At 39.2% G+C, this 26,697-nt stretch overlaps 1 protein-coding gene across 3 annotated transcripts in view; it reads right to left on the bottom strand.

Annotated features, from left to right (window-relative positions):
• The window catches only part of gnao1a (guanine nucleotide binding protein (G protein), alpha activating activity polypeptide O, a), a 74,794-nt gene that overhangs the window by 18,875 nt on the left and 29,222 nt on the right, over positions 1 to 26,697 (bottom strand). For all 3 annotated transcript variants that reach the window (XM_058387484.1, XM_058387482.1, XM_058387483.1), the window contains exon 4: positions 9,748 to 9,908. In XM_058387484.1, coding sequence (XP_058243467.1) covers positions 9,748 to 9,908 — 161 coding nt within the window. The remainder of the gene's footprint in view (positions 1 to 9,747; positions 9,909 to 26,697) is intronic.

Genomic DNA, 26,697 nt, shown 5'->3' on the forward strand with positions numbered 1-26,697 from the left:
CAGTGTTTGAGAATGAATACAGTAGTAAGTTACAGACAAATCTACACAAAATTGGGAGATCTGACTTATAGGACTGGTACAAAATTGATGTAGAGGTTTAGCCTTAAAAAACAGGCAACTGATGACCAGCAGACGGTTAGGTGTTTTAGGGGTAGTGGTGACTTAAGTGGTTAAGGTTGTTGATCGGAAGGTCAGGGTTCAAGCACCAGCACCACCAAGGAGCCACTGTTGGGCAATTGAGCAAGGTCCTTAACCCATCCTGCGCTCTGACCCCAACTTCCTCAGCTGGGAAATGCGAAGAAAACATTTTCACTGTGCTGTAATCTATGTGTGGTGATAAGGGCTTCTTCTTAATAAAACAATATTGACAAATCGAAGAGCGCTGAAGATCATAACTATGGTTACATAAAATAGTAATGTATTTATCATATCCTTAATTCTGTTTTCAGGTGTTAACAAATAGTCACAACTTTCTGTAGTGTTTGCAAAATAAAGTAATTGACTTGCTTTTTACTGTGAGAAGGATGCCACGATCAACATTTACAGCCTAAGAATAATCGGCACAGAAGTGTTGTACCAAGGTTTGTATGATATAACAATATTATCATCCCTACACAATATTACACTGCCACAGTATCTAGTGACATTTATGCCAATTATATTAGATTACCAGACCTGCCAACCATGGAGCACACTAGTATGGGTTATCACTCAAAAAGCAAAAGCACTTTTCTCCCCATAAAACAGGAGATGAGCCACATATAAATCTGCAGATGTTTTGAACTCTCCAATATCAAACAACACTTCCTGGAAGCTCACAATTCTCACATCTCATGTGCTCTCGACTCGTAATTCAGCTAACATTAGACAACTCTATTTACCATTTCAGTGTAAATTTTTAATTATATACAATTTCACATCAGATGCTACTGAAAAAAAACTGCTGAGAATTTGACCCAAGTATATTAAACATACCTACAAGTGTCAAATGGAAAGCACAAATAATGTTAATGATGATAATAATTAGAAAGTGATTAAGCATACTGTGTATAAACATTCATTAAAAAGTTTTCAATGAAATTAGTCTGAAAAGACTACACTGAAATTCATAACAATCATAGAATGATGTGGATGAAAGGTGATGATGGATAAGGCAATGATTAAGGGCACAGTTAATGTTCATACCTTTTCTTCTGACAATAAAACACTAAATTAGTCACTAATTTTTCATGATCTCAGGATCTTTATGTTCAATGCAGTAGTTAATATATGAAGAAAAAATGACAAAAGTGATAGCAGTGTAGAATTGAGTTGATAATTTAAATATGGGAAGTGAAAACTTGTTATGAAAATATTTGATAATTTCTAACAAATAATTGGAGGATCAAAATATATATATATATATTTATATTCATTCTGTTGTATTCTGGTTATAAATCCTACAACAGTTCTCAAGAATTAAAGAAATAAAGTATAATTATTGAAATTATGTCCATCTCATTGGATTTGTGCCTGGTATCTCACTCATTATGAAAGGTGATGGAAAACTGAATAGGATTAAATTGGCAAGCCTCACATTCCCATCAGCAGTAAAGATGAACAAACATACTGTATATACTTAAGACTGACAGTATCAAACATCAAGCAGTGTACACAGAGTGCAATCCACACATCTTTTCCTCCTTCTCCATCTGTTAGTGTCGTTCTCTGTTTTAAAGCCATGCACTCCTGGGGCAGATGCAGAATTTGGCAGGCATGTGCTAACATTCCACCAGCACCGTTGTCTCAAAATGACACCTCATCCACCTGCACCCTGCCCTAAAAATGCCAGGGTAATGTGTAGCATAGCTGAACAACACCCAATGCCACTTATGGGAGTGTGTGTTTATATCAGTCATTAATAAATGAGTGATCACTGTTTAATAACAGTTATGGTAACATGACATGCTGCCACAGTTGCAGCTGCACCGTGCCACAATAGCCCCACTGCAGCTCATTAGTTTCGGCCCCTGAAGAGTTGGCCTGCCTAGATACAAAAGCAGATTGACGGAAATGCAAAAGGGGCAGGAGAAGCAGGCAGAGAGTGAAATGGCTGACGGAGGTTCTTTTGATGCCCAAGGCCTTGAGCTTACACAGAGCAAAATCTTCCTGTAAATGCAATAGCCTTCCACTGAGCAACCGTAATCAGCGCTGCTATGCACTGCAACAACCACAGAGGGCAGTGTGCCTGTGACTAAACTGAAATCATTAATGTTTAATCTGTGAGCTTGTGTCCTAAAGGGCTGCATAAGGGCACAGGCTCTTTCATGTCTACCCGAGAACTGCAGCATGAAGTTTGCTCATATGACAGAAGCTGGACGCCCACAACACACGGCATTTCACACTGTGAGGATCAGCTGTCATATCATACAGTACTGTGCAAAAGTCTTGTAAAGAAATGCTATAACACAAAGATGTCTTTAAAAATAAGTACATTTAATGTATTTGACATTAAGAAAATATACTGCAAAAAGCAGCAAACAGTAAAATAATCTAAACTATATAGTTAATATTTGACATGAAATCTTTAACTGCATCAGTAGTCTCAGGTCCACTTTCTGCAGAGTTAGAAGTGCTTTACTGAGTGCCTTATTGAACCTGCAGAGTTCAGGAGACTTTGCATACCTCTGTTTTTGTAGGTAATCCCTCACAGCCAGCATTGCGTTTTTGTCTGTAAAGTCATCTGTTGCATAATGCTGCATTATTTTCAGGCAGGCAAATACTTTTCTGCAACATTTATTTTTTGTTGCAAAAGTAAAGTTCAGAAATCAAAAATGTTTTTCCTGGCCTGATAATGCAGAAGCCATTAAATAAACAGCTAAGAAAAAATTGTATTAAAGAAATGAGAGTGCCTAAGACTGCACAGTGTGTTGTATTCCACTTTTCTCCTTTCTGCTCCTCATTACACATCCCAGCATTAATGACAGCGACAGGACTGTTCCACGTCCTTTAGATCACTGATCCTTTTTATTTTGCATTCTTGTTACTCTATTTATGGCAGGGCTTCCTGAAGTTGATGTCATTTAGCATATGTTTTTTATTAACAAATAAGTGCTCCAAAGACAAATTTCCACTGCACTGTACTACAAAGACAGCAAGCCCTTTGTTCTGGTTGCTGCTATTTTCGACTCTGCATGAGGTATTTGGTCATTCATATTAACCCTTTAACTCATACTGAATTTCCATGAATAGAGTTATTTTTAGAGTGCTGCCGAGGACAATTCTGTGAAAAACAAACAAACAAAAAAATCAACTTGTCAAACATGGTTTGCTATGGGGTCTGTATAGACACACTAAACAGCCATTTTAATGGAACACATACACCTGCAGCTTTGTGTAGATATCCAATCAGCCAACCATGTGACAGCATGACCATGTATATGATCATACAGATACAGGTCAAGTGCTTCAGTTAGTGTTCACATCAAAATTCTGAATGAGAGAGAGAAATGTCTCACTGACTGTGCCATCACTGTTGGTGACAGAACTTACTGGGATTTTCACACACAACCATCTGCTGAGTTTAGACAGAATGGTGCAAAAACAAAACCATCCAGTGGCCAGCAGTTCTGCAGGCGGAAATGCCTAGTTGATGAGAAAGGTCAGAGAAGATTCACCAAGGCTGTTTTGAGGTGACACAGAAATGCTATGGTAATGACCAGCAGAAAATTATCAGTATGCACAACGTGTGTGCATTTTCATATTTATGTGAATAAATATCAGTTTAAAGAGTTGCCAAAGCCATAATTAAGAAGACCCATCTTCAATTATTTGCTAATAATCATATTTATTTAGCAATGAAATGCATTCCGGCCATTGCTTGTGCTAAATATGATCTAGCAAATTGGTCAGTGCATCCCTCACAAGATAAATTAAAAAGATCAGTACAACAGGCAACACAGGTACCAATCATCTTATGCACACACACACGCGCACACGCACACACGCACACACACACACAGACGAGCAATAATGCTATGGGTCATGTTCTGTTTTTAAAGAAATAGTATGCAAAATTTCACTCCTTGTAGGCACTGGTCAGACCTACATTCACAGCAAATGCAATGTAACTATTAAAAAATCATGCTGGCTGGATTTTCTCTCATGTGCACTTTTTTTAGGCTGAGAAGATAAATGAGATTCATGCACAAACATAATATATTGTCTGTTAGATCACTAGATCTTAATACTCTTGATTAATGTGTGGCTCACCCTCCTCCTCATCACTCACATCATAACCTTAAGCATAATCTGTCAGCAAAAATCGTCATTGTGTGTGTGTGTGTGTGTGTGTGTGCACATGTGGGCACTTAGCCTGCTCTGTGATGCACTTTGTGGTTTGTTACTGTTTATTGTTTTGAGGGGTTTATCCTTCCAGCCCTATCTCCAGTGAAACACACTCTGTGCAGTTCAGGTCAGGTGATTTAGCCTTTCAACAATGTTACTTTTTTTGGCCCTGAACAAATTCAACAGTATGTTTCAGGTCAGTGATTTGAGGCAAGCTGAAACAATGAAGATCTTTGCAATTTAGATGCTTCTGTAAATGGTATGTTGTTGCTCTTGTGAATGCTTGTGATGGATTACACGTTAAAACTAATGGACCAATTACAATGACACTCATGCATGCCACCAGGTACAAGTATTGTTTCCAGCACTGTGGTCTTGCACAGTATTGATTGTTTAGCTATATCTGAATTATTCGCCAGACGACCTGTTAAACAATGGGCCTTTGGTCATCACACAAAAAAAAAAAAGATTAAAACCAAATGCCTTTTTTAGAAACATCTGCAGACAGTGGATTGACCTATGATGCAGCATTTGTGGAAGGCTGGCTGTGGGCCATAGCTGATGATATTCATCACTGATGTCAAGTCAACAATGGCCACTCATTCTCTTACTGAGCTTGTAATACATGATTATGGCCTGATATAACACTATTTAGTTAATGGACCAATGTTTTGGGTGGTTCAAAAATCCAATATCAAGTATATACTGTATATTTATATTTAACTCAATTCAATTTTCCAAGCTCTTGTGGAAAACCGGACATCACTTACAGCCCAATAACAACCTAACAGCTTCTTCAAGTATAACCAACCATCAGAAATCATTGATCTCATGCTACGTTATACATCACCTGACTATAAGAAACCCTGGGTACATTTTAAACATCCTGGATTAATTTGAATTTGAGGTGTAAACAGCATTATTTTGTACTTTATAAGTCTGGAGGACATGCTGATGGTTTTTGGGTATAGCAGGGATGTGGAGTAGAGGAGGGGCTGGGTGCAGTGCTTATTCTTTGACCCCGCTCCTTTTAATATGGGAAGCTTGTATGGCTCTCCAGTCAGGCTGCCTGCCAGCACTTACCCCTCCCCCTCACACACTCACACATACACACTTCTCTTCTCTCAGTCTCTCTCTGTTCTACCTCCTCCCTCCCTCTATTGCCTCTTGAGTGCTCTGCCTGGCAACACCTAACGGGAGCCAGCCTGCTGTCTGCTGCTTCCCATCAGCAGAGAGAGAGAGAGAGAGAGAGAGAGAGAGAGAGAGAGCACTCCCTGAGATCAGAGAAATAGCAGATTATTGAATCAGGGAGTAAAAGATTAGCAACAGACGAGATTTGGATAGAAGCTGAAATGAGAAAGGATAGCACAAAAACATTGAAGAATTATAGGAAACAATACAAAGTCTGTTAAGTCCACCAATCAGAACAAATTTAACCTGTAATATAAATTTTAGTATTTGATCACACCTCTATTGCATTTGTGAACATTTATGTTACCCCTGTTCATGTAAAAGAAAGAAAAAATAACTATTATCCTTGTGTCTCAGGAGCATCAGGAGTCTCATTTTTTTCCTATCAGGAAAGTGGTCTGTTATGTAATATGTTGCTATCTTTACTGACACACAAAGATTTTTCTTTAACATTTAATCCTTTAGGATTGAAAAGTAATGCTTACTGACCAATTATATAAAAGATCTACAAAAAAATACATCTACAAAATTTGTCCAAAACATAAGTTTTCTGGACTGTTCTGAACAAACATGACGAATCTCAGATGCTGGCATCGTTCCAGATTTTCCATATCAGTGTTATTCTGATGGACAGATAATTGGTTACAGATACCAAAGAAAGCAGAAGAGGAACCAAGAATAGCATGGGACAAAAAGAGACAGCAGAGCCTCAAAGGTGCAAATGGAAAGTGAAGTACAGAGCTGGAGATGAGCTACTGCCGATAACAATGGAAAGTTACTGTGGAGGATAAATGATAATAGGGCATCAAGCCAGAGACATCTTGTTGGAACTCTCTAGCACATCCTGTGGGAAATGGGAAATCAGCTGCAAGCCCGAGTCATCTACTGACTTTCTTCAACCATATTTCACAGCTCCAGTTGAAAAGGTGCAGAAATGTTAGAGCCTCGTAGTGGAGGAGGAACACCTCTATACAGGGCCTCACAGACTGGGGTCATATGAAGGTCAGTGTTAAAGACTGGGTTGTCACAATCACGTTGGCCATCCTGTGGATGTAATGGAGGTTCAACCAACCGTGTCTTAAAGACCACCTCACCACACACACATGCAAACGTACAGTAGAGTGTAACCTGACCATTGTGACTAAATGGACTATCAGGAGAAATATGCTATGTTTCCATGCACTTAAGCCAGAAAGACACCGAAGGGGAAAATTGTGTGCACTCATTTCTCTATAAGACCACTTTCTGCACCTTCCTGACAGTGTGTACACATTGTCCATACTCTCATTTACACATCTATTGGCTGTAGCATTTTCCAGGCACCTATAGATGTACTGCTTAACATGATTCTTGAAACTTCAGAAGCAAAATGAAACTCAGTTCAGTGAAATTCAGCCATAAGCAGCAGTTTTGTTTTGCATGATGATTCCGGCTCAAATACATTAAAATCTGAGGTAGCTATCATTTGTATTGTAGCACCCAAGTATGGAATGGAGGAAGCATTCATTTTAACATCAGTCCGACTAGGACTTATTTCATAAACTAGGGATAGCTACCAGCTCAGGCGAGGGACAGGCAAGGCCATCTATGAATGTGCTAAACTTTGAGTACACATTGACTTGACCCATTACCCATATAAATTAACTGAAGAATCATAAGCTTGGGTCTGTGAAGAGTTTCACATGTTCTCCACATATCTGCAAGGGGTTCCTCTGCATGTTCATCTGGTTTCCTCCCATTATCCCAAAAACATGTGAATATGGTTTTAATATTAAATTGTCCTTGTGAATGTATGTGTGCATGCTGCTCTGTGATGGACTGCTGTACTATTTTCCATTACTCATGCAGAATTCACCCTGGCCCTTTAACGCTTACTGAAGATAGATAAATGAACAAATTGGTTTTACAAAGCTGGCAACATCAGTCACCATTTAAATGCTAAGTCACAGCAAAATTTCTAAAATTTTTACAAAAATTGATTGCTTTTTTCATCATCTTTCAGTCCCATACTCATGTCTGTTTTTTATTAAGGAAATGCAGACTGCTGAAAGTTAAGAGTGCCAACAGTATCTATAAGACGCAGCTGTTGGCTATGATGAAAATCTGAGCTTTCATAGGCTCACTGTCCTAGAACACACTCTCCAGACTCTAAAGCTGTTCCCTACTCACTATTCCCCTACACTGAGCATTTTCAGGAGCATTAGATGGAAGACTATAACAGGAAACCGTTGTGGTGAGTGATGTGAACAATTTTGTACAGATTACACAGGTTTGCTCACCACTCAGTGACAGCAGTAATGTTCCATCTCAGAAGTACACATAACTATCAGCTGTATGAAAATATAAGAACAACTATAAACTGATTGTGTGCCACAATAAAAAAAAATACTTTCATGCAGTTAATTGACTTTTATTGCATTTGTAAGTAGTCTGAGAAGTTATAAAGAGCATTGCCATATTTGCTCTCTGTATTCTTCAGTGAAGGCTTGTCCAAATCAATATAAAGGACTTAAAGCATTATGGGCATTTGGGGTGGTCATTATCGGTGGCTGCCTTTCATATTGCCTATCATGGTGCATTATGGGATTTAAAAAAACATGTTTTTGGAAAACACAATCATGCACAATATACTGAATATGGCATATTTCAGAAACATGACCTTCTTTTTTGTTTGTTTGTTTTTTGCATAAAGTGAAAATTCTGTGTCAACAAACTAGAGGGAACCAGACATGTAACCACAGAAGCTGGTTCCTGTCTGAGATAAAAGAAGAAATAAAAATAAACTAGACTAATCAGTTCATGTTAACTAATTAGTGTTAACTTTTCATAAGGATCCTGTAGATCTGTAGAAGTGAGCTAAGCATGAACAGTGTTAGGACTCTTGAAAGCTGATTATTTGAATGTGTTCTCTGTCTCGAAGAAACATGTCCATGTTCACTGACCAGAATGAAAAGAATTCCATCTACAATAGAAGTCAATCAATATACTGGGTAGCTGTTACCTCTAAAATGGGCTGCATTAAAAAGATGCACTGCCCTATTATGTTCTCATCATTGATTTTGCTCTGTTCTATTTTCACCCGACTCAAAAAAGCAAACAGGAAGCCGGCAAGTGTCAGTGTCAGTGTCACTTGACCAATCAGAAACCTGGCTGCACTCTACACGTTTAGTCAGTATATAATGTTCCACCATCTTTTTGTATGGTGGTGCAACTGTGTCTAAAGTGAACAAATGCTTTGGATTAAAAAAAATATCAAATGGTTTCACCTTCAACAGCTCACTATTGTGCAAATGTGCAGGGAAATTTCCAGAATTGGATGGTGTTAGTGATCATAATTTACACATCACCATTATCTCAATTTTATCGCTGCTAATTGCCACTGCACTGCTACAGATCTGTCAAGGACACACAAGCTGCTGTTTTGCACATAATTACAATTTTCATAACATCTAATACTGTGTAGTTTACAGCTAACTAACAAAGTGAACACTGATCCTTAATTAGGATCATTTTAGAGGTCCAATTGCAGTGCGAGAGCTACAGTGTATGTTTAGGTGACTCAGAAGAGAGTAACAGAGAAAAATTATACATTACAAATGTTTATTCCTAAATATTATGATGAAAACACAAAAAAATGAACCACAATAAAGAAAAAAATGATTAGATTCTGAAGAATGGTTGGTGCGAACGTCATGTGCGTAAAGCTGAAAAATGAAGGTCCTTTTTTAGGAATCTTGAACACCCATGCTTGGTCCTCTGCCCATTTCCTGCTTATCGGCACCATCTCAGCCGGCATCTTTATGAAGGAGTAATTTGTCTTCTTCTAAATAGTGCTTTCCATAAGCACCAACTTCCCAGGCCATTAAAGCAGACCACAGCGCCTGATCGAAAATTACTGCTGACTCACATCTTTCAGCACTATTCTATTCAAACGCGCTGCCCTACACATGCACACTAAATCAGGTTTCTTCAGCGCAGGATGTAATTGTATCTGCTGTTTTGACATTAACACACAGATCTCTCGCTGTGGAGCTGTTTAATGCCAGGCGACAGCCAAGATCACAATTAGCCCATACTCTATTAACTGAAGTGTGCATGATCTGTGCTTTGAGAAATCAGAAGCCCATTAAACATTTGAGACGTTTGGTATAGCTCATTTCTATCTGAAAACAGGTGTCCTTATTCAGCACATAAATCATTAATTAGGAGAATTTAAAGGGAAATACTCACTATTGGGCTGAGTCGTTGAGCTGGTACTCACGGGCGCGGCTGAAGCACTCCTGAATGCCTGAATCAGCCCACAGGCGCATCATGGCGGTCAGGAGCTCAGGAGAGTAGGGCTCAGTGTCCTCCATGCGACTCACAACATCACACACCATCTTTGCATCAGCCTGTAGAGAACACACAAACACCCAGATTTAAACCGGTGATCATTACAGTGCACAACCTAGTTACAACCTGATGAATAGCCCCCTTTATACCTAGAAATGGAGAGGGAAATGGTTAATGTCCTTACACACAACAAAAAGAAACTGATTGCATTAAACAAACAATGCCTTACATGGCCAATTTTGCACATCTAACAGTGATTACTCCAAACAAAGACCCGTATCACTGGAAGAAGTAATACAACGGTTCTATTCCTGTTTGGATATAACACAGATCTTATCAGGTAGTGCTGACTGAGTTACCATGAACAGCAGTCTCAGCACCGGGCACAACGTCACCCTTCTTGTTCTATTTCAGACAGTAAAGAGGGCATGGTTTTAACACTGTACAGCACATGCTGACCCACTGATGCTGGATCAGGTGTGGTCTTTTCATACATAAAGATGATTGCAGTAGAAGAACAGGGACAGCTGAGCTTAGAACAGATTTCAGCAATCATCATTATAAATTTGCCCTTTTAGCATGGCTGCTGGGAACGTTAATGCTCTGTGTCGAGTCCCACTAGAAAGAAGAGGCAGCACCAGGAATTAAGGCAATTAAAGCCAAGACCGCCCTGTGTGTGCGCGTGTGTGTGTGTGTGTGTGTGTGTGAGAGAGAGAGATGCCTGTCATTACTTTCTAGTCCACTAATCCCACATGCTTTTTGTAGGCCCATATTGTGTTGTGAACCTGATACATATTCACGTACATAAACACACACACACACACACAATCCATCAGACTCAAAAAAAAAAAAAAAAAAAAAAAAAAAAAAGGCTGAGCATGTCAGTCTAAGTCTGCTCTGATTATATGTATAAAAAAAGACCAAAGAAAGGAAAGTTGAACAGAGGAATCCAGGACCTGTCACTTTTAACTAATTCCCTAATCTGTTGCTCTGCAGATCCACACAAACAATCTACTAGATTTTATGCTGGATGTCTCAACACCCTGCTGCTATAACCTCCTACCTGCCACTCAAATCCCAGGGGCCTAGTTACCAGCAGCAGATAGGTCAGGGGGTGTAGACAAGAGGAGGAATAAAGTCAACACAGGTTCTCAACTCACCTCTATCTACTGATTCATACAGTATAATCACTGACAACCCTGTGTGTGTACATAAGCCACTTAAGGTGAGTAAAATCAGTATATTATCCATACTCACCTCTTAAACTTTTGCCTCACTTCCTGCTTCCATTAACTGCCACTCACATATCCTGGGTTGTACTCAATAACACTTTGCGGCTTTGCTGCAACACTTCCTTTAGTTTCTGCTATTCTTCTTTAGTACAACCCTGACCCATGAAAGAAGCATTTAGCTTTTAGCTTCTGTGTGGCTATAAGATGAGAACAGCCCTCAAGGGATTGCGATCAAGGGGTTGAGCCTCCTTCCTCAAATCTAACCATCAATTCAGAGACCAATGCAAAGAGTGTGAGAAACACACAGTAGAAAAGAGAGAGTGGGAGAGGGGGTGAGTGCCTCACACTGAAAGGCAAGAAAAGAGAGAGGATGGGGAGTTGGAAGTCTCTGCTTTCTCCATTGTTTTCTGTGAGAAAAACTGGATTGCCCAAACACGAAAGAGAGGACTGGAGGACAAGGGGATGGGAATCATACAGTTCTCACTGAATAAATTACCATTAATGTAAAACATTAAAGTAATTGATAAATCCTTAGATTATGATATCATTTCAATGCTCTAATCTCTTACAGTGACCAGAAGTGAGTCCATCGTTTTAGTCATCAGCAGCTTCTGATAGAGCAACCATCTCAACAGCAATGCCACAGGCGGTGGCATGGTCAGCAGGAGCCCGCGTGATTGGCTGGGCGAGGCTCTCTTTCCGCCTCCCCTGGTGAGAGTGACCTTTGGGAGGAGGTCCTCTGAACTCAGCAGGATTGAACCTTCTAGAACTCCTATGTATCTCTCTCTCTCTCTCTCTCTCTCTCTCTCTCTCTCACACACACACACACACACACACAGCATGTCCAATGCACAACAGTAACGGTAACAGCTGCCACAGTAGAGCTGTAATTACTGTAATACACTCACAAGGTCAGCAAACATAATTTAACAAAAACATGAAGGTGTTATAAAGGTGCTTTTAACATCTATAAATAGTAAATGTGGAGGCTGTGGCTGAGTGATTAAAACTTAACAGTGTTGGTACTGTGGAATAATGGGCAACAACAGAGAATAATTAAAGGTTATTTATTCTACTGACCTCTGTAACTATTACGTGTAGACCATGTAACTATTTTTCTGTTTCACTAAAGCCTGCTCTTAATACAGCTTCTGCTCCTTACTTTAATACAGCACCTCTCTCCAGCGAATGGGTCAATACCACTAGAAATCAGCTAAATCAATTTCTACTCAGTCAATGCTGTGTACAAACAATTTCAAATCATAGTCTTCATGTTACCAAATGCAAATAATGTATAAATAATGACTACAAAATTCTCTTCACATAATTTTGAAATGGAAACATATCCATAGGTGTTTCATTTATTTATCTTTTTTAACAATTTTATCAGGGCCAGAGCAAAAGGTTGTAGCAAAAAGGTTTTTTTCAACTTGCAGGAAGGCTGGCTCTGTTGCTGTTAGGACCCTAGCCACGCCTCTTTCTTCAGCATGCCATTGAAGCAACAGAAGAATCAGGCATGTGATTGTCTATAGAATTTGTGATCAGGCTCTAGTAAAACATGTAACAGCTCTTCAAGGGCCAAGCGCAGGAAAGAGAGAATGGAGCCTGTCCTTCATCAGCATTCATTTATTCAAGGCGTAAGAGGTTTCATGGTTTTAGAGATTTGGATCCCTGAGACTAGTAGCACTGCGCTAACCTACCCTGTTTATCTCGGCTTTCAGCACACAGCAGATTTTCACAACCAGGGTAATAATTGCTATGTGTGAAAAATACATTTTACAACAACCCATCCCATGATCTTTGATACACTTCCTATTTACGTACTATTATATGCTGGGGAACTCAATAATGTCATGAAATCAGTTATGACTTTTACTGCTGCAATATGGAGCTGATATTACCCTCAGTTTCCTGGAAGCAAGTGTCTCCAATGGAAACTAATCTGATGCTGGATGCACTTACAGGCCTGCAGAGATTTCAATTCACTCTTCATAGCCATCATTATCCTTCTGTATTCATACATATCAGCTCTGAGCTGGCTGTCACATCAGACTTGCCATTACAGAACTGTCTCATATATATATATATATATATAAAAGGACACATTTATGGTTATGTCTATTATAAGTTAGTTTGTTCCGAGGAATGACAGAATTTTCCATGTCTGTGACCAGCAGGGTATAACAATATGGCAGTAGGTCATAATTTAACACTGTTCATAGTGATTTATTTCCAACAAAGCCTAAAATGCTCGACTTACTAATATGCATGAGTCCAGTGCAACCATTGGACCAAAAGTGTGAGTCCAAACTACTCAGACAAGGATTACAGAATCTATTCAGCATTACACCACTAATCCTCATCACCAAGTCAATTCTGTCACAGTTGATGCTCTCTCAGTACCTTTACAGAGGATCCTCGACTCTAGTCCCATATGAGAGACAAGCTAATTAAGGGTGCTGATACAGGTCAAGCACTTGGAAAATGAATAAGGCTGTATGCCCATTCTCTACAGAAACAAGTTCTGATGTGGGTATAAAGGAACTGGAAATCAGGATGAAAATGGCTGGCTAGGGAGAGCAGTGAGAAAAAGATTGCCTTCACTCACACATTAGCCAGGAGGTTGTAGTTAGAGAGCTTGGAGGCACCTGACTGACCTCCAACTCCTTCCTCATCACAAATCACATAATCAGCAATTAGACCATATGCGTATGTGAAAGTGTACAATATCATGGTGTGTTTTGGTCTGCATTGTAAACCAAAACCTTGTTCAGGACTGGTATTGGCATCTTTCTTCGGTCATCACAAGTAACCAGTCAAGACATTTATTCTTGTATCAAAAGCATCTCCATTGACCAGTGACTGTTTAAATTTAGCCATCAGATATATTCACCTAATTAAATTGTTAGGCACCCAGATCAGTTGACAAAAAAATCCTGACGGTCTATATTTGTGGTGGGAGTCTCATCACTTGGAAATTGCTCTCTGCTGCTGACGACATGGGCCCACAAGATGCGAATGGTACCACTTGAAGATGGCACAATGAAGATGGCTTTTAGACTTCATCATAAGGCTAGAAGTAAAGCCACATTGTGAAAAGCGCTATACAAATAAAACTGAATTGAACCAAATGCTGTCATCAGGATGTGTGGCACTGTCTACAGCATTTGCTTATCTAATCATGTTTCATGTATTTTCAACAAAGGGCACAAATGAAAAGAAAGGGAAGTTTACACTGTCAATTACACAACACAGTGCTGCTGAATACCCAAATCTGATTCAGTGTGCTGACGAATTTCAGCACAGCTTGGACAGTAGTGTAACATGGCTAAACGACAGCAGTTTCAACCTCAAGTGTAGAGATTTATTTGTGTGTTTGCTGACTGCATTTGATGGCTTAAATGTAGCAAATACTATCCAGCCATGTAATCTTTCTAAAACAAATCCATCTGACAGATGAATATACACTGCCAATCTCAAAATCTGTCCCTTCCAAATGCTATGTTGTATTTAAAAGCCTAACACTAAAATCTTTAAAATGCGTTTAAAAGAAACATGCCATATTACATACAACATTCACTTTACATGTACCATATATTTAATGAAACAGTATTAAAACCTGCAAATTTTATTTAAGAGACCATTTACTCATCACCGTGCTGACATTTTCCCTTACTATTATATATGTTGTCATAAATAAAGCATAGCTGTGGGATTAGACCAATAAAGCAATTTACTGGCACAAACATCCGACATTCATGAGGTAACATAAAATATCTTATAGAAAGTAAGAGAAAGTGTGTATGCAAGAAGTGGGAAAGATCGGGGACCTTGATGTTATCAGGGATGCAGCAGGATTCATTGACATTCAAACTACAAATGTAATGTGGTCATGTGTGTCCCAGCCCACCTCTCCTCTCCAATCTGATCAGTTCAGATTACCCGAGATGGATGTTAAAACCAGGTCTGAACAGCAACCAAGATGTTTCAGCTTTGAAATAGACTGATTTCACATTCACACCATTTTAAAAAACCACCACATCATTGTTGGTTGTTACTTGGCCAAAGATGCTGCTGACTGAAGAGAACAATCATTTAAAAAATTTTTAAAACATCAATGTCAGTGTGACCAGAAACAAAATAATCACCATTATTTAAGCAGATATTACATTGTTGTACATTATTATTTTATATTTTTTCTACAGCCGTGCATTCTTAAAGGCAGAGGGTTATGTTAGGATTTATGAGTTGGGGGAGCCCTAATTCTCTCATGAATACTAATAATGTGGAAAATTTATAGATCAATTCCAACAAATTTACATCAGTTAGATACTGTTTTGTGTTACAACCTCAATTTAATCTTCTCTAGGTAGCCATAACTTCTGATGATTCCAGGCATCCAAAATACACTGACCACATAATTAGGAAAACCTGTTTACCTGATTATTCAAGGGATTATTAAATGAGCCAATCCTGAAGCAGCAGCTCAATGCTTAAAATGACACAGATACAGGTCAAGAGCTTCAGGTGATGTGCACACCAAATATCAGAATGGAGAAAAATGAGATGTCAGTGACTTTGACTGTGGCATGGTTGGTTGTGCCAGATGGGCTTGTTTGAGTATTTCAGAAACTGCTGATCACCTGGAATTTTCAGGCAAAATTCTGTAGAGTAAAAAACTGTGAAAAAAGCATGCAGTGAGCACACTACTAAAGGGAGAAATGCCTTCTTGATTAGAGAGATCAGAGTAGAATGACCAAACTGGTTGAAACTGATGGGTAGGCTTTGGTAACCAATAACCACTCTTTACAACTGTGGTTAGCATAACATCACCATGCAGAACAAGGTGGATGGGCTAGAACAGCAGAAAACCACACCAGGTTCCTTCCTCAAGGTTCCAACTTCAACAGCATGAATCCATGCACCCAACCCGTCTGGTTTCAACTGTTCAGTCTGGTGGTGTGATGGTGGTGTAATGGTATGGGGTATGTTTTCTTGGCACATATTGGGTCTCTTAATACCAAGTCAGTATTGATTGAATGCCACAGCCTGTCTACTGAGTCTGAGTATTGTTGCTGACCACATGCATCACTTTATGGCCACAATTTACCAAACTTATAATGGCTACTTCCAGCATGTTACAAAGTTCTCAAACTGGATCCATGAACATGATAATGAATGCCGTGTACATCACTGCTCTCCTCAGTCACAAGATCTAAATTCAACAGAGCAGCTTTGAGAAGAAGCATGAACATACAGCTGACAAATCTGCAGAAATAACGTGATGCAATCATGTCAGCATGGACCGGAAATTCATAGAAAAGCTTTCAACACCTAGTCGAATCTGTACCATGAAGAACTGAAGCTATTCTGAGAGCAGTATTAACATGGTTCCTAATAAAGTGGCTGGTGAGTGTATATCAGAAGGTTCCCTCACCTTTAAAGACATTTTGCTTTAATGATCAAGTGCTAAACACATCAGTCATCAATTTGATGTGACTGAAGGAATACATTTTACAATTGTGAAATGAAAACAGTTCATCTTCATTATGCCATGCTATATGATTTACATTTCCATTAAATCTAGTCCCGGAGCTCAGCTCCACTTGCTGCTTATATAAAACTAAATGTGGCATCACTCTTCTGTGCCTTCTCCAATTTAACCACTACTTAAACATATCCTCACACTAGCCCAAAAATGATGTAATGAGTAAGCTAAAGGTGTGTCTAGAAGAACAAGCAAAATCTGCTTGTAACTCACAAAATGTAGCCAATGGAAAGTTTATGGAATTAATTTAGGCCCATGAAACAATTCCACAAGCAAAATATTAATTAATTACCACTTTTGAAAAATAAATAAATAAAATAAATAAGTGTGTGAGAATCAGAAATGTATTTATTTTTTTATGTTTTTTTGGAAATTACTCTTCTGCAATTTTTTTTATACTTTTGACTTTTTTTTTTTTCCTCTGCAACGTTTTCTTTTTTGCACCGTCTCCTAGGACACAGCCACCCTATACACACTGTGCTAAAAAATTGCAGAAGCAAAATAATCTTCAGAGAAATCAATACATAAAAAAAAATGGTAGTAAAATGAGTGTGAATAAGAGGAACTCCATAGTGGAAAAAAATGCAACGTAATAGGATTTAATGCATCATATTCCAAAGGTTTGACAGGAGAACAGCTGAATGATCTGAATACAATAGGGTATGTTGTTATACATTGTGGCTATTATTAATATTTCTTGAAACCAGAGCTGGGTTTGTGTTGGTCAGTGTACGCAGTCAATACCGCACATGTTCAGAGGAAAAGGCCAGACCTCCGTTTCCACAAAATCTCATTACAGCAGATCTCTTACTCATGTTCAACTGGGTCCTCGTTGCTCTCGCTTTCCCCTCATTGCTTTCTTCATGTCACACACTGGAATCAGATGTGACGTTTGATAGAAAGGCTTCATGTATCCTTTCAAGCGAAACGGGATTAAAGCAACACAAGTCTTGTCTTTGCCTTTCTTGATGATCATCTCTCTTTTGCTCTCTTTCGCTTTGTCACTCACTCTCACACAACTAGCCTCCCTCCCCCGCTTGCTCACCACTCCTCCGCATCATGTGACAGTCAGCTCTAGTTCCTATGGTTACCGTGACTTTCCTGGGAAATGCGATTGTGGGTTTGATGCTCTCTCTTTCCATTTCTCTCATTACATTCCCTCCCCATTTTCTTCTCTCTTTTCCTTCTCTGTCACATTCTCTCTACATCATCCAGTCTCTCTCTTTTACATTTTCTCAATCTCTCATCTCCTGCTCTTCCACTCTCTCAATTTCCTCAGCTCTCTTTGTCTTTCCATCTCTGCACATCTCCCTCTCTCCGTCTTTCACTCTAACCATCATATTCTCCTTTCATTTGCTCTCTCCCTTCCATGGCAGCTGCTGAATTATTGATTTGATGAAATATTTAGCTGTTATTCTGCTAGACCGCTGAGCACTCCAGTTGTGGTCTAATGGCAGGCCCTGAAACCCAGAGGGTACACCAGGCGTCTGTGCCCTCTCAATCACCCCCTCCCAACCACCTATCATCAGGGGACCACGCCCACCCTGAGCAACCAACATAATATTCCCGTGACGCATGGTGCCATGTTGATACTGAGACTGCTGCTTCTACTAATGCTTTATTTATTCTAGTGTGCAGTACATTTTCTTTTATCTTACGCTTGCCCCTATAAGCATATTTATTATATATTTCAACTCATTGTATAGATGTACATTAATGGGATGACATTAAAAATGGACTTATCATTAATGTCTATTTCACACAATACAAATCTGCCTGAAAGCTCATAGAGACAAAAGAATGTCTAAGATCTAAAATAGAGAACAAACATTAACCCTGTAAGACACTTCCTCAGAAAGAAGAAGAAAATTTTAAAAAGTGCTGTTACTTCATGGTTGCCTTTTTTTCTGTGTCAAACAGAAACAGAGAACAGGGGAAAAAAAGAAGTTTAGTTTTTTTTTTCCTGGGTGATGAATTAAACAGACTAGGTATAGCTGAGAGAGCAGATGCATCAGTCCATATCAGCAGCTCCCCACTGTGGTATGTGGGTTCTGTGGAGTATGCTGAGTCCTACCATTAATATCTGTGTGCAGTTCTGTGCTTGCTTCTCTGACAGGATCAAGGCCATCCTGCATCTCCTTAACTAGGATCATAGTCATTGCTGTCTATATTAGTTCTGCCAATATTTACCTAAAACAATGTCAGTTTTTAAGTTCAAAAATTAATCCATTAATTAGACCATGATTAAACTGGATGAACCTGACATATGGAAGCTGTAGTTCATTACCAAAGCAAACTGCTTTATTTGAATGATAATGGACCAGATGTTGTATATTTATCTATTCACTTTCCTGGCCATAGAGCACACCCACTCAGCCAAACAGAATATTAAAATGAAACTGGATGTCTGTCAGTAGAATAACGTACACTCCTGACACCCAAGAACAAGAATATGATACCATCACTGGCACAGACTCACTGGAATTGGACAGCTCAAGAAGTCTTTTTTTTTTCTAATCTTCCACAATCCGCTTTGTGTGATCCCTTCCCCTCTTTCCTCCCTTCCAAGCCTAGTATATATATCATGAAATTCTCCAGTATGTAATAAGTTTGATTTAACTCAAGCACAGTAAGTGATAGTATGAGGAATAACAATTCTGTGTTCATTCTGAAGCACTGTAATAACCTAAAGAATTTTTCTCCTAAAGAAAAATGTGCACTTATAGTGAGGAGTGAAGTGTATAAGTATAATGTACAAGTATGCCGGAAGTGGAGAGGGATAGGGTGATAAAGCAACAGTAAACCTGCTTTAGTGTGGAAGCCAGTATGACACCATCAGCTGTGGAAATGTTCCTTTTCTGATGTATTTCAACATACATGCAGGGGTAAAGGAAATGGAAAAAAAGAAGAGCTAAGAAAGGTTTCTATACAGAGGCCGGTGAGCCACTCTAGACTGCCACAGTAAGATCATTTCCCATCATGAGCTAAATCAATGCATGTTAACTGGGCTACTAGATCTGCTTTCTTTACCAGACATCATTTGCTTGATCTTGTCCTAATTGTAAAAATGACCCCAAACTACGGTAGTGAACTGAAACAGTGTGTGCTAGATGTGCTAAGGCCATCATAGATACCGATGTGTTTAATACTACAGGAGGTGCGGTGAAATGGCATGCATGCACAGGGCAAGACACTACTTCTGTCCAAGTGGCCAATGAGCTGTCTCTGTGGCAACTGATGGTTTCCTAGCAGCACAACACAGCCTATGGAAAAATGAATGAAAATCTTCCCAGAGAGAAAGAGGAAAAAAGACACACAGTATGCAGTTCTTTAGCCAGCTTTATGTGGATTGTTAAAGTAGAAAAAATAAAATAAAATAAAATAAAATAAAATAAAATAAAATAAAATAAAATAAAATAAAATAAAAATAAATAAAATCCTACAATTTAAAATCTTTTTAACATTTTTTTTTATTAAGGTGTAAAAGTTGGTCTAATGGTGATTAATTTTTATTTAATCAAACATCTTTGTCACCTTGACCAGTAAAAAGTGTCTCCTGAAGATAAAGGTGTTTAAAAATTGAGAAACAAAACACCCAGAGAGAGACTAGAAATTTAAAACAAGGCAAAAGTATCACAGCTTTTTGAAACAGAGGATACAGTCTGTTTCTTTCCTCATTTAGAGACAAATGGAATATGAATGAGGCAGAAACACACAACACACGCACGCACGTACGCGCACACACACACACACACACACACCTTGCCTGGGAGGTGCAGCCTGTTCCACAGATAATCTAAATATAAAAGATTCTCTATATATAAAATCTGGCTGCATTTGTTTGATGAGAACAGCTGGTAAAATAAGACTTGCTAAATTAGATTATATAATATTAACAGTTTGCATGTAGCAAAGCCAGCAACAATAACCAAGCTAATCAAAATACAGTCAAATCTAATCAACAGACTCACAACAAATGATGGTTGAATGGTGTACATTATGTGTATGGGCTATGTCTGCATGGTACAGCATTTCCAAAAGCACACCCTGCTTATATATGTGTTGTTATCCTCCTGCATGTGCATTCGTGTTTACCAGTGCGGCAGCAGAAAGTCCATGTACTCAACCACTTAGTAAATGTCTACTGTACACACAGGCACACTCCATTTTTCCATTAAAACGGACCTGCTGGTCTACGAGTCAGTGAAGCGACACCACGCTGCACTCAGTACACATGCTGAGCTTGCACTGCTATGTTTAAACTGGGAAATCTAGCTCAATAAATTATAGGCCATTATATGAAATTACGTTAGGTCCAGATTAAGTACGACTGCCGGACTCATCCATTCAATCAATAGGTTTATGGAATGCAGGATTAGAGCGTTTCCCGGTTTACAGACTCTTTCAGCTGCTGAATAGTGGGAGGATCTTTGGTTGCCATGATACCAATCAGGACTGCTTCACTTGTTTTCCCTGATGTCTTCATGTAATTGTTCTTCTGGGAATGATGAGGGTTTGATCATTTGGAATAATGACATCAACAGATGATACAGCTCCATTAATACAATGCTGTTTATAGATGTGCCAGTGTGAGATGAGATGGATTTTAAGTGTTTGTATTGGGAAAAAAGTGATGGAGAGTTGATACGCTTTGAAGAACAGCTGTGTACTTAGCTCTGTGTGCTGTAAACGCTGTAAAAAGTAAAAGCTGTAAAAGCTGTGCTGTACTAGTTGCCTCATGAAGGTACTTTCCAACCACATCTTCCCACTTCATCTTTTTCTCCTTCTCCACTGTCCTCTACTTCATCCCCACCCCCAAACCATTACCAGCATTCAGGACCACTCTCTATTCAAACCTCCTTTCTCTTCCCAGCTCTTCACAGTGCACAGTGGACAAAGAAGAAAAAAGTGCACCAACCAACAGCCACTAGCAAGGGTCCTATACATACTCCATGTAGCTGAGACACCCCCCATGGCAATTCAGCCTCAGATGTGCGTAAGCACACAATAGCCCCTTGCATGGATGGCGATAAGAGCCACACACACACACACACACACACACACACACACACACACACACACACACACACACACAAGGGTGTTTTATGGCCTTTTCTAGAATCATAGAAACAGCTACAATCGGAAAGATTATGGACCTGTGTGTTTTAAGTGGAATATACAAGCATCAGATATTTAAATAAAAAAGGATGTTCTGTACCATTCTGCAAATATAAGAAAACACTTTCATTTTTTAATTAAACACTAAAAGTGACTATGGTATTTGCCATGTCATGGTTCTTCTGTAATTCATTGTGTTTTTTCTTCCTCTGCTTATCTCTAAGTGTCTATTCGACAGACCTTAGGGTTTCTGCTTCATGCATGATGCTGTGCTTATGCATTAGTCATATAGGAGAGAAAACAGAGAGAGAGAGAGAGAGAGAGAGAGAGAGAGAGAGAGAGAGAGACAGACAGACAGACAGACAGACAGACAGACAGAGAGGACCAAGAGATGTGTGAGGGAGAAGTTTAGTGAGGTTTTGAGACATCTAAAGAGCAAGAAAGTAAACGAGAGAATGAGGGAATGAGAGGGAGATTATGGAGGAGTAGTCCATTAAGAGTCCAGACACATTGGGGCCGTCTACTTATGTCATCTCATGCTACCCCTCCCGTCTCACTCTCCGTTTTTCTAATCAATAGAGAAGCACTTAGGGGGTGAGCAGAGGCCTGCTCATTAGGGCCTGTAATGGGCCTAGCAAAGGGAGCACTCTCCATCTCACACAAGCTGCTGCTGTTGCTGCTGCATTCACACACTGATCTTACCAGTTTCAATTCCAATGGGGAAACACACACATTTACAGTTAAAATACAGAATGATGTGAATGTAGCCAGGGATTATGTGGCCATGTTTCACCTCCAATACACTGGGAAGGAATATAAGGGAAGGAAGCACAAAATGTTTTGCACCAAAAGGGAATTTAAAGGATTTGAACTCTAACAGCTATTAAAGCCAGCGAGGGACTGTTGAGCATGACATCGGATCCTGCACCCTCACTTACTATCAGCATTTAGCCAAAACCAAATTTCAATTAAGGTTTAGAAGAATTTAATATCTGTTATGAGGAACATATAGCTAAAGAGGGGATAGGATTGCTAAACAACTCTGTGCATAGCTCCCAGAGAGAATTTCCAGAACATTCTGTACTTCTTTTAGAGGGGAAACACAGGCTGGTGAACATGCAGAAGCTGTGAAGTGCAATCTCAGGACTCACTCAGATGCATATGGGGTTGATCCCAACGGAACAGCCAATGCTTCATTTCCTCCCCTCTTGCCCTCGAAATAGATGTATTTTAAGGCTAAATAATTCATCTACATGCAGATGCAGCTTTTTATCAAGTAAATAATTGAAAGCAGGATCAGGGTTTGTCAGAGCAGGGAGGTCGCCTCACTAGCATAGCCATGTGAGAAAGCGAAGGTAATCGACTTTCCCTAGGGCCATGATGTGCTCTACCTCATTGACTGAAGTAAATCAACTCTCACAGAAGGTACATGATTTCTGATTTGAGAGATTTCCACACAGTGGGACTGCACCACACAACAGTTCATGTGCAGAGTGTTTCCTAGTCAAACTCTGCTGATTCAAGCAAGTGAGCTTGAGGGCTTTGTGTTGTGAGTCACAATGATGAGTGTACACACAAGTGTGTGCAAATGTGTGTGTATAAACATAACTGTGCACTCAAGGGCGATACACCCACATTCATATAATTCAGACTCTCTCTCTCTCTCTCTCTCTCTCTCTCACCCACGCTCACACAAATCCAACAACATGCATAAACAGCAGTTTCTACAAACTCGCTTTGTCACGATAGCCCTGTCAAAAGACTGCATTTTCAAGCATGTGCAGAAATACCACACACATCTTAGAATCATAAATTTCCAGTGTTTAACATACAAGGCTCTGAATGCCAAAATGGTATGCAACACTGGCATTTTCCATAAGACTGCACTTGTTAGCAGAGATTTATAGAAAGAGCAAAATGTTTCGAGGGCCAGAGTCTCAGTAACATAGCAAAAGTATACACATGTTGTAGTTTTCCCAAGATGACACGGATATTAATAGTTTGTACTGTGTGAGTGGCAGCCTGATCTAGTTCATCATATTCCGGTCAATCGTCTTTTGCTTCAGGACTGGTTTTATTTAATTTGTATTAACTACCCCTGACCTGGAAATCGAATTACAGCATGATTCAAGAACGGATATAGAACACAAAAGAATGTACTTAAAATATTAATTTTGTGAGGAGGATAGAATAAAAAGGGATGAACTCCTTGAAATTCAGCCATCTCTATCCTCTCTCTCTCTCTCATCTGTACTCCTGTGCTATACACTGACTTGAACATGAATGTGACCTCATGTTAAGAATGACAACTACCATTTCAAATGCAGAAGAAAGTGCCTTAACTAAAAGCCTTGGTTTAAATTCTGGAATAGTTAATAATAATAATTAAAAAAAAAAAGATATAGAATGATCTGTTGCACATGCTGAAACTGATACAGTACACACAATTCTCTCAGAATTTTAGCAACATCTGTGTGAACTTGTTCCTTTGGAAGTGAGCACTTTATATGTCTGATAAGCGAATGTTCGAGTAATTCAGTCTGGTTGACATTTTTCTCCCTGACATCGAGTTTTGAAAAAATGCTTGCATACTGCATACACTTTATGGTATAGCACTTTATTCTACAGTACATTATTTATATAGAGCACTGTTTCATGGCATAGCACGACATTTCTATAGTGCGGGTGTAAGATTTATGTTGCTGTCTTACGTTAGATAGTGCTAGTTGAGCTCCAATTCCCAAAGCACAGATGCTGGTAGATGCTGGTTGAGTGTTGGGTGTGTATTGATTTCAGAAGAGGATTACAGAGCAGGCGGTGAGGGGAAAGGCATGGCCCGCTGCTCTGTCAGTACTGCCGTTTGCTTGTAACCTTCAATTAGAGGCCACTGGCAGTGCTGGGCACTGATTAAGCGCTAAATGCCAACACTGCACACAGCATATGCACACACACAGACACACACACACTATGCTACCTCATCGTCAGGTCATGCATTATTGAAGAGCAGCCAGGCTAATTACAGTGAGGAGAGCTCACAGACAGCAGGGAAGGAACACCCACACACATCTGGAGAAAACACACACACACCAACCAAACAACCAAAAAAAAGCACACAATATATCAGCAAACTAATGAAGAAGCTGGGATCTGCCCAGATTAGAGTACAATGTGTATCTCAAACACAGGATGCTATACCCCCTATTATTTCTTAATTATCAGATTCATCAGATTCTATCTATCTAAAGCTATAGTAAGCCATGCTCTCAATCGAGTTCTGTAGCTTTGTCAGTATTTGCAGAGAAGGCTTGGAAATTTACAAGATGTCCTGGACTATATCTCACAACATACCAAAGATGGAGAAAGAGAAGAGCAGCAGCTTGCGCCTGCAAAAGACAGTGTTAGATTTTTTTTTATTAATGGCAGTGGCTATGGTCCATTAAACTTCAACACACACACACAAATAAATCTACAATCAGCTTTATGGACACCTGAATTTAAAGTCCATCCTTCCACTTCCTTACTTAGTTTAATATATACTTCTAACACACATTTCCTACACATTGTCTAGTGTACATGAACACAAAGGCATAAATGAATAAAATTCAGAACCGTGTCTTCATAAATGATTCTCTTATCGTATTTTTCATGTATTCTGTTAAATATCTTGCTTCTGACAGCAGTCAAGGCTAAATTTAGCTCTGAGAAGTTTAAAGGCTACAGCTCAAGGGAGCTGAATGAAGGGAGGAGAGAGAGAGAGAGAGAGAGAGAGCGCGAGAGCGCAAGATGGGTTTTTGCCATTTACAAGCTACAAGGGACATTATTCAAAATGTTGGTGAGTAAGCCTCAAAAAGCACTCTCAGCTCTCTTAATATGACCGATCACTGATTCTATGCCAATCTGCCAACACTCAATATCCAGCTAGACAGTGTGAAGATCTGAACTTTTTTGTGGTTTGTCTTATGATGGATAAAGTTCTGTGAACTCAGGTGTATTTCAGTTTAATTGCAGCTACCTGCACAAGGCTGGCCCTACACTAAGTGAACTAAGTGGCTGCTTGGATCCCCACGGCAGAGGACTCATCATGGGCAACATATCTGATTAAGGATCTCACCAGTATGGCCAATTAAGATAAAAAAAGAATTGATAACTGATAATTGGTTGTTTTCTAATGAACTGATGATCATCTTAGCCTTTACTCACAGCCTTTATTCCTGGTTCATTAAAAAAAACCTTTCAGTGGTGATTATTTAATTCTAAATGTGAAACTGATAATAAAGAAAAATTAAGGGAACTGTGAAAAGGAAGGGAAAAAATGTAGCACTATTATATGATAAAGGGTATTTTGGTGTTCTGGCTGCTGTTCAGATGGTTAGCTAGTTAGTTGGCTCAGGAGAGAGAAAAGTAGCAGCTTTTTTAGCATTACGTTCATTACCAAGCCTACTAATTATGAAAATGAAAACATTTCATCCTGTATGCTTTAATTAGCATCCAATTTGGTCTTTAATGTACGGCTGAGATATAAATATTTAAAATTAATTAAACCAACAGATGACCAAAGCATAAATGGATTAAGCTAGTTAACTAAGATTGCCAATGTCAATGACTAATTCTGTTCTGGTAATGAAAGCTATTTACATACAAGAAATGTAAATGGTTTGTTAATAATCAGATAGTACATGTACATATCTTATACATGTACATGTTACGTCTAGCCTACAGACAGCTGCAGCCATATCAGCTGGTAAAATCTCAACTCGGCTCATCATCTAATTATCTAATCATCAGTTTCGTGTTCAGCACTGCTGCCATCTGATCTATAGAGTGTTCACAAGGATATCACGTCAGTACTGTTCAAGTGTTGGTGTGCTGCTAGGAACTAAAGTAGCATGATTGACTTGAATGGTTTAAGATAGTGAGCATCTAAAGACACCTACCACACACATACACGGT

The sequence above is a fragment of the Hemibagrus wyckioides genome, linkage group LG04 (assembly GCF_019097595.1).
Source record: "Hemibagrus wyckioides isolate EC202008001 linkage group LG04, SWU_Hwy_1.0, whole genome shotgun sequence".
Classification (NCBI taxonomy): Eukaryota; Metazoa; Chordata; class Actinopteri; order Siluriformes; family Bagridae; genus Hemibagrus; species Hemibagrus wyckioides.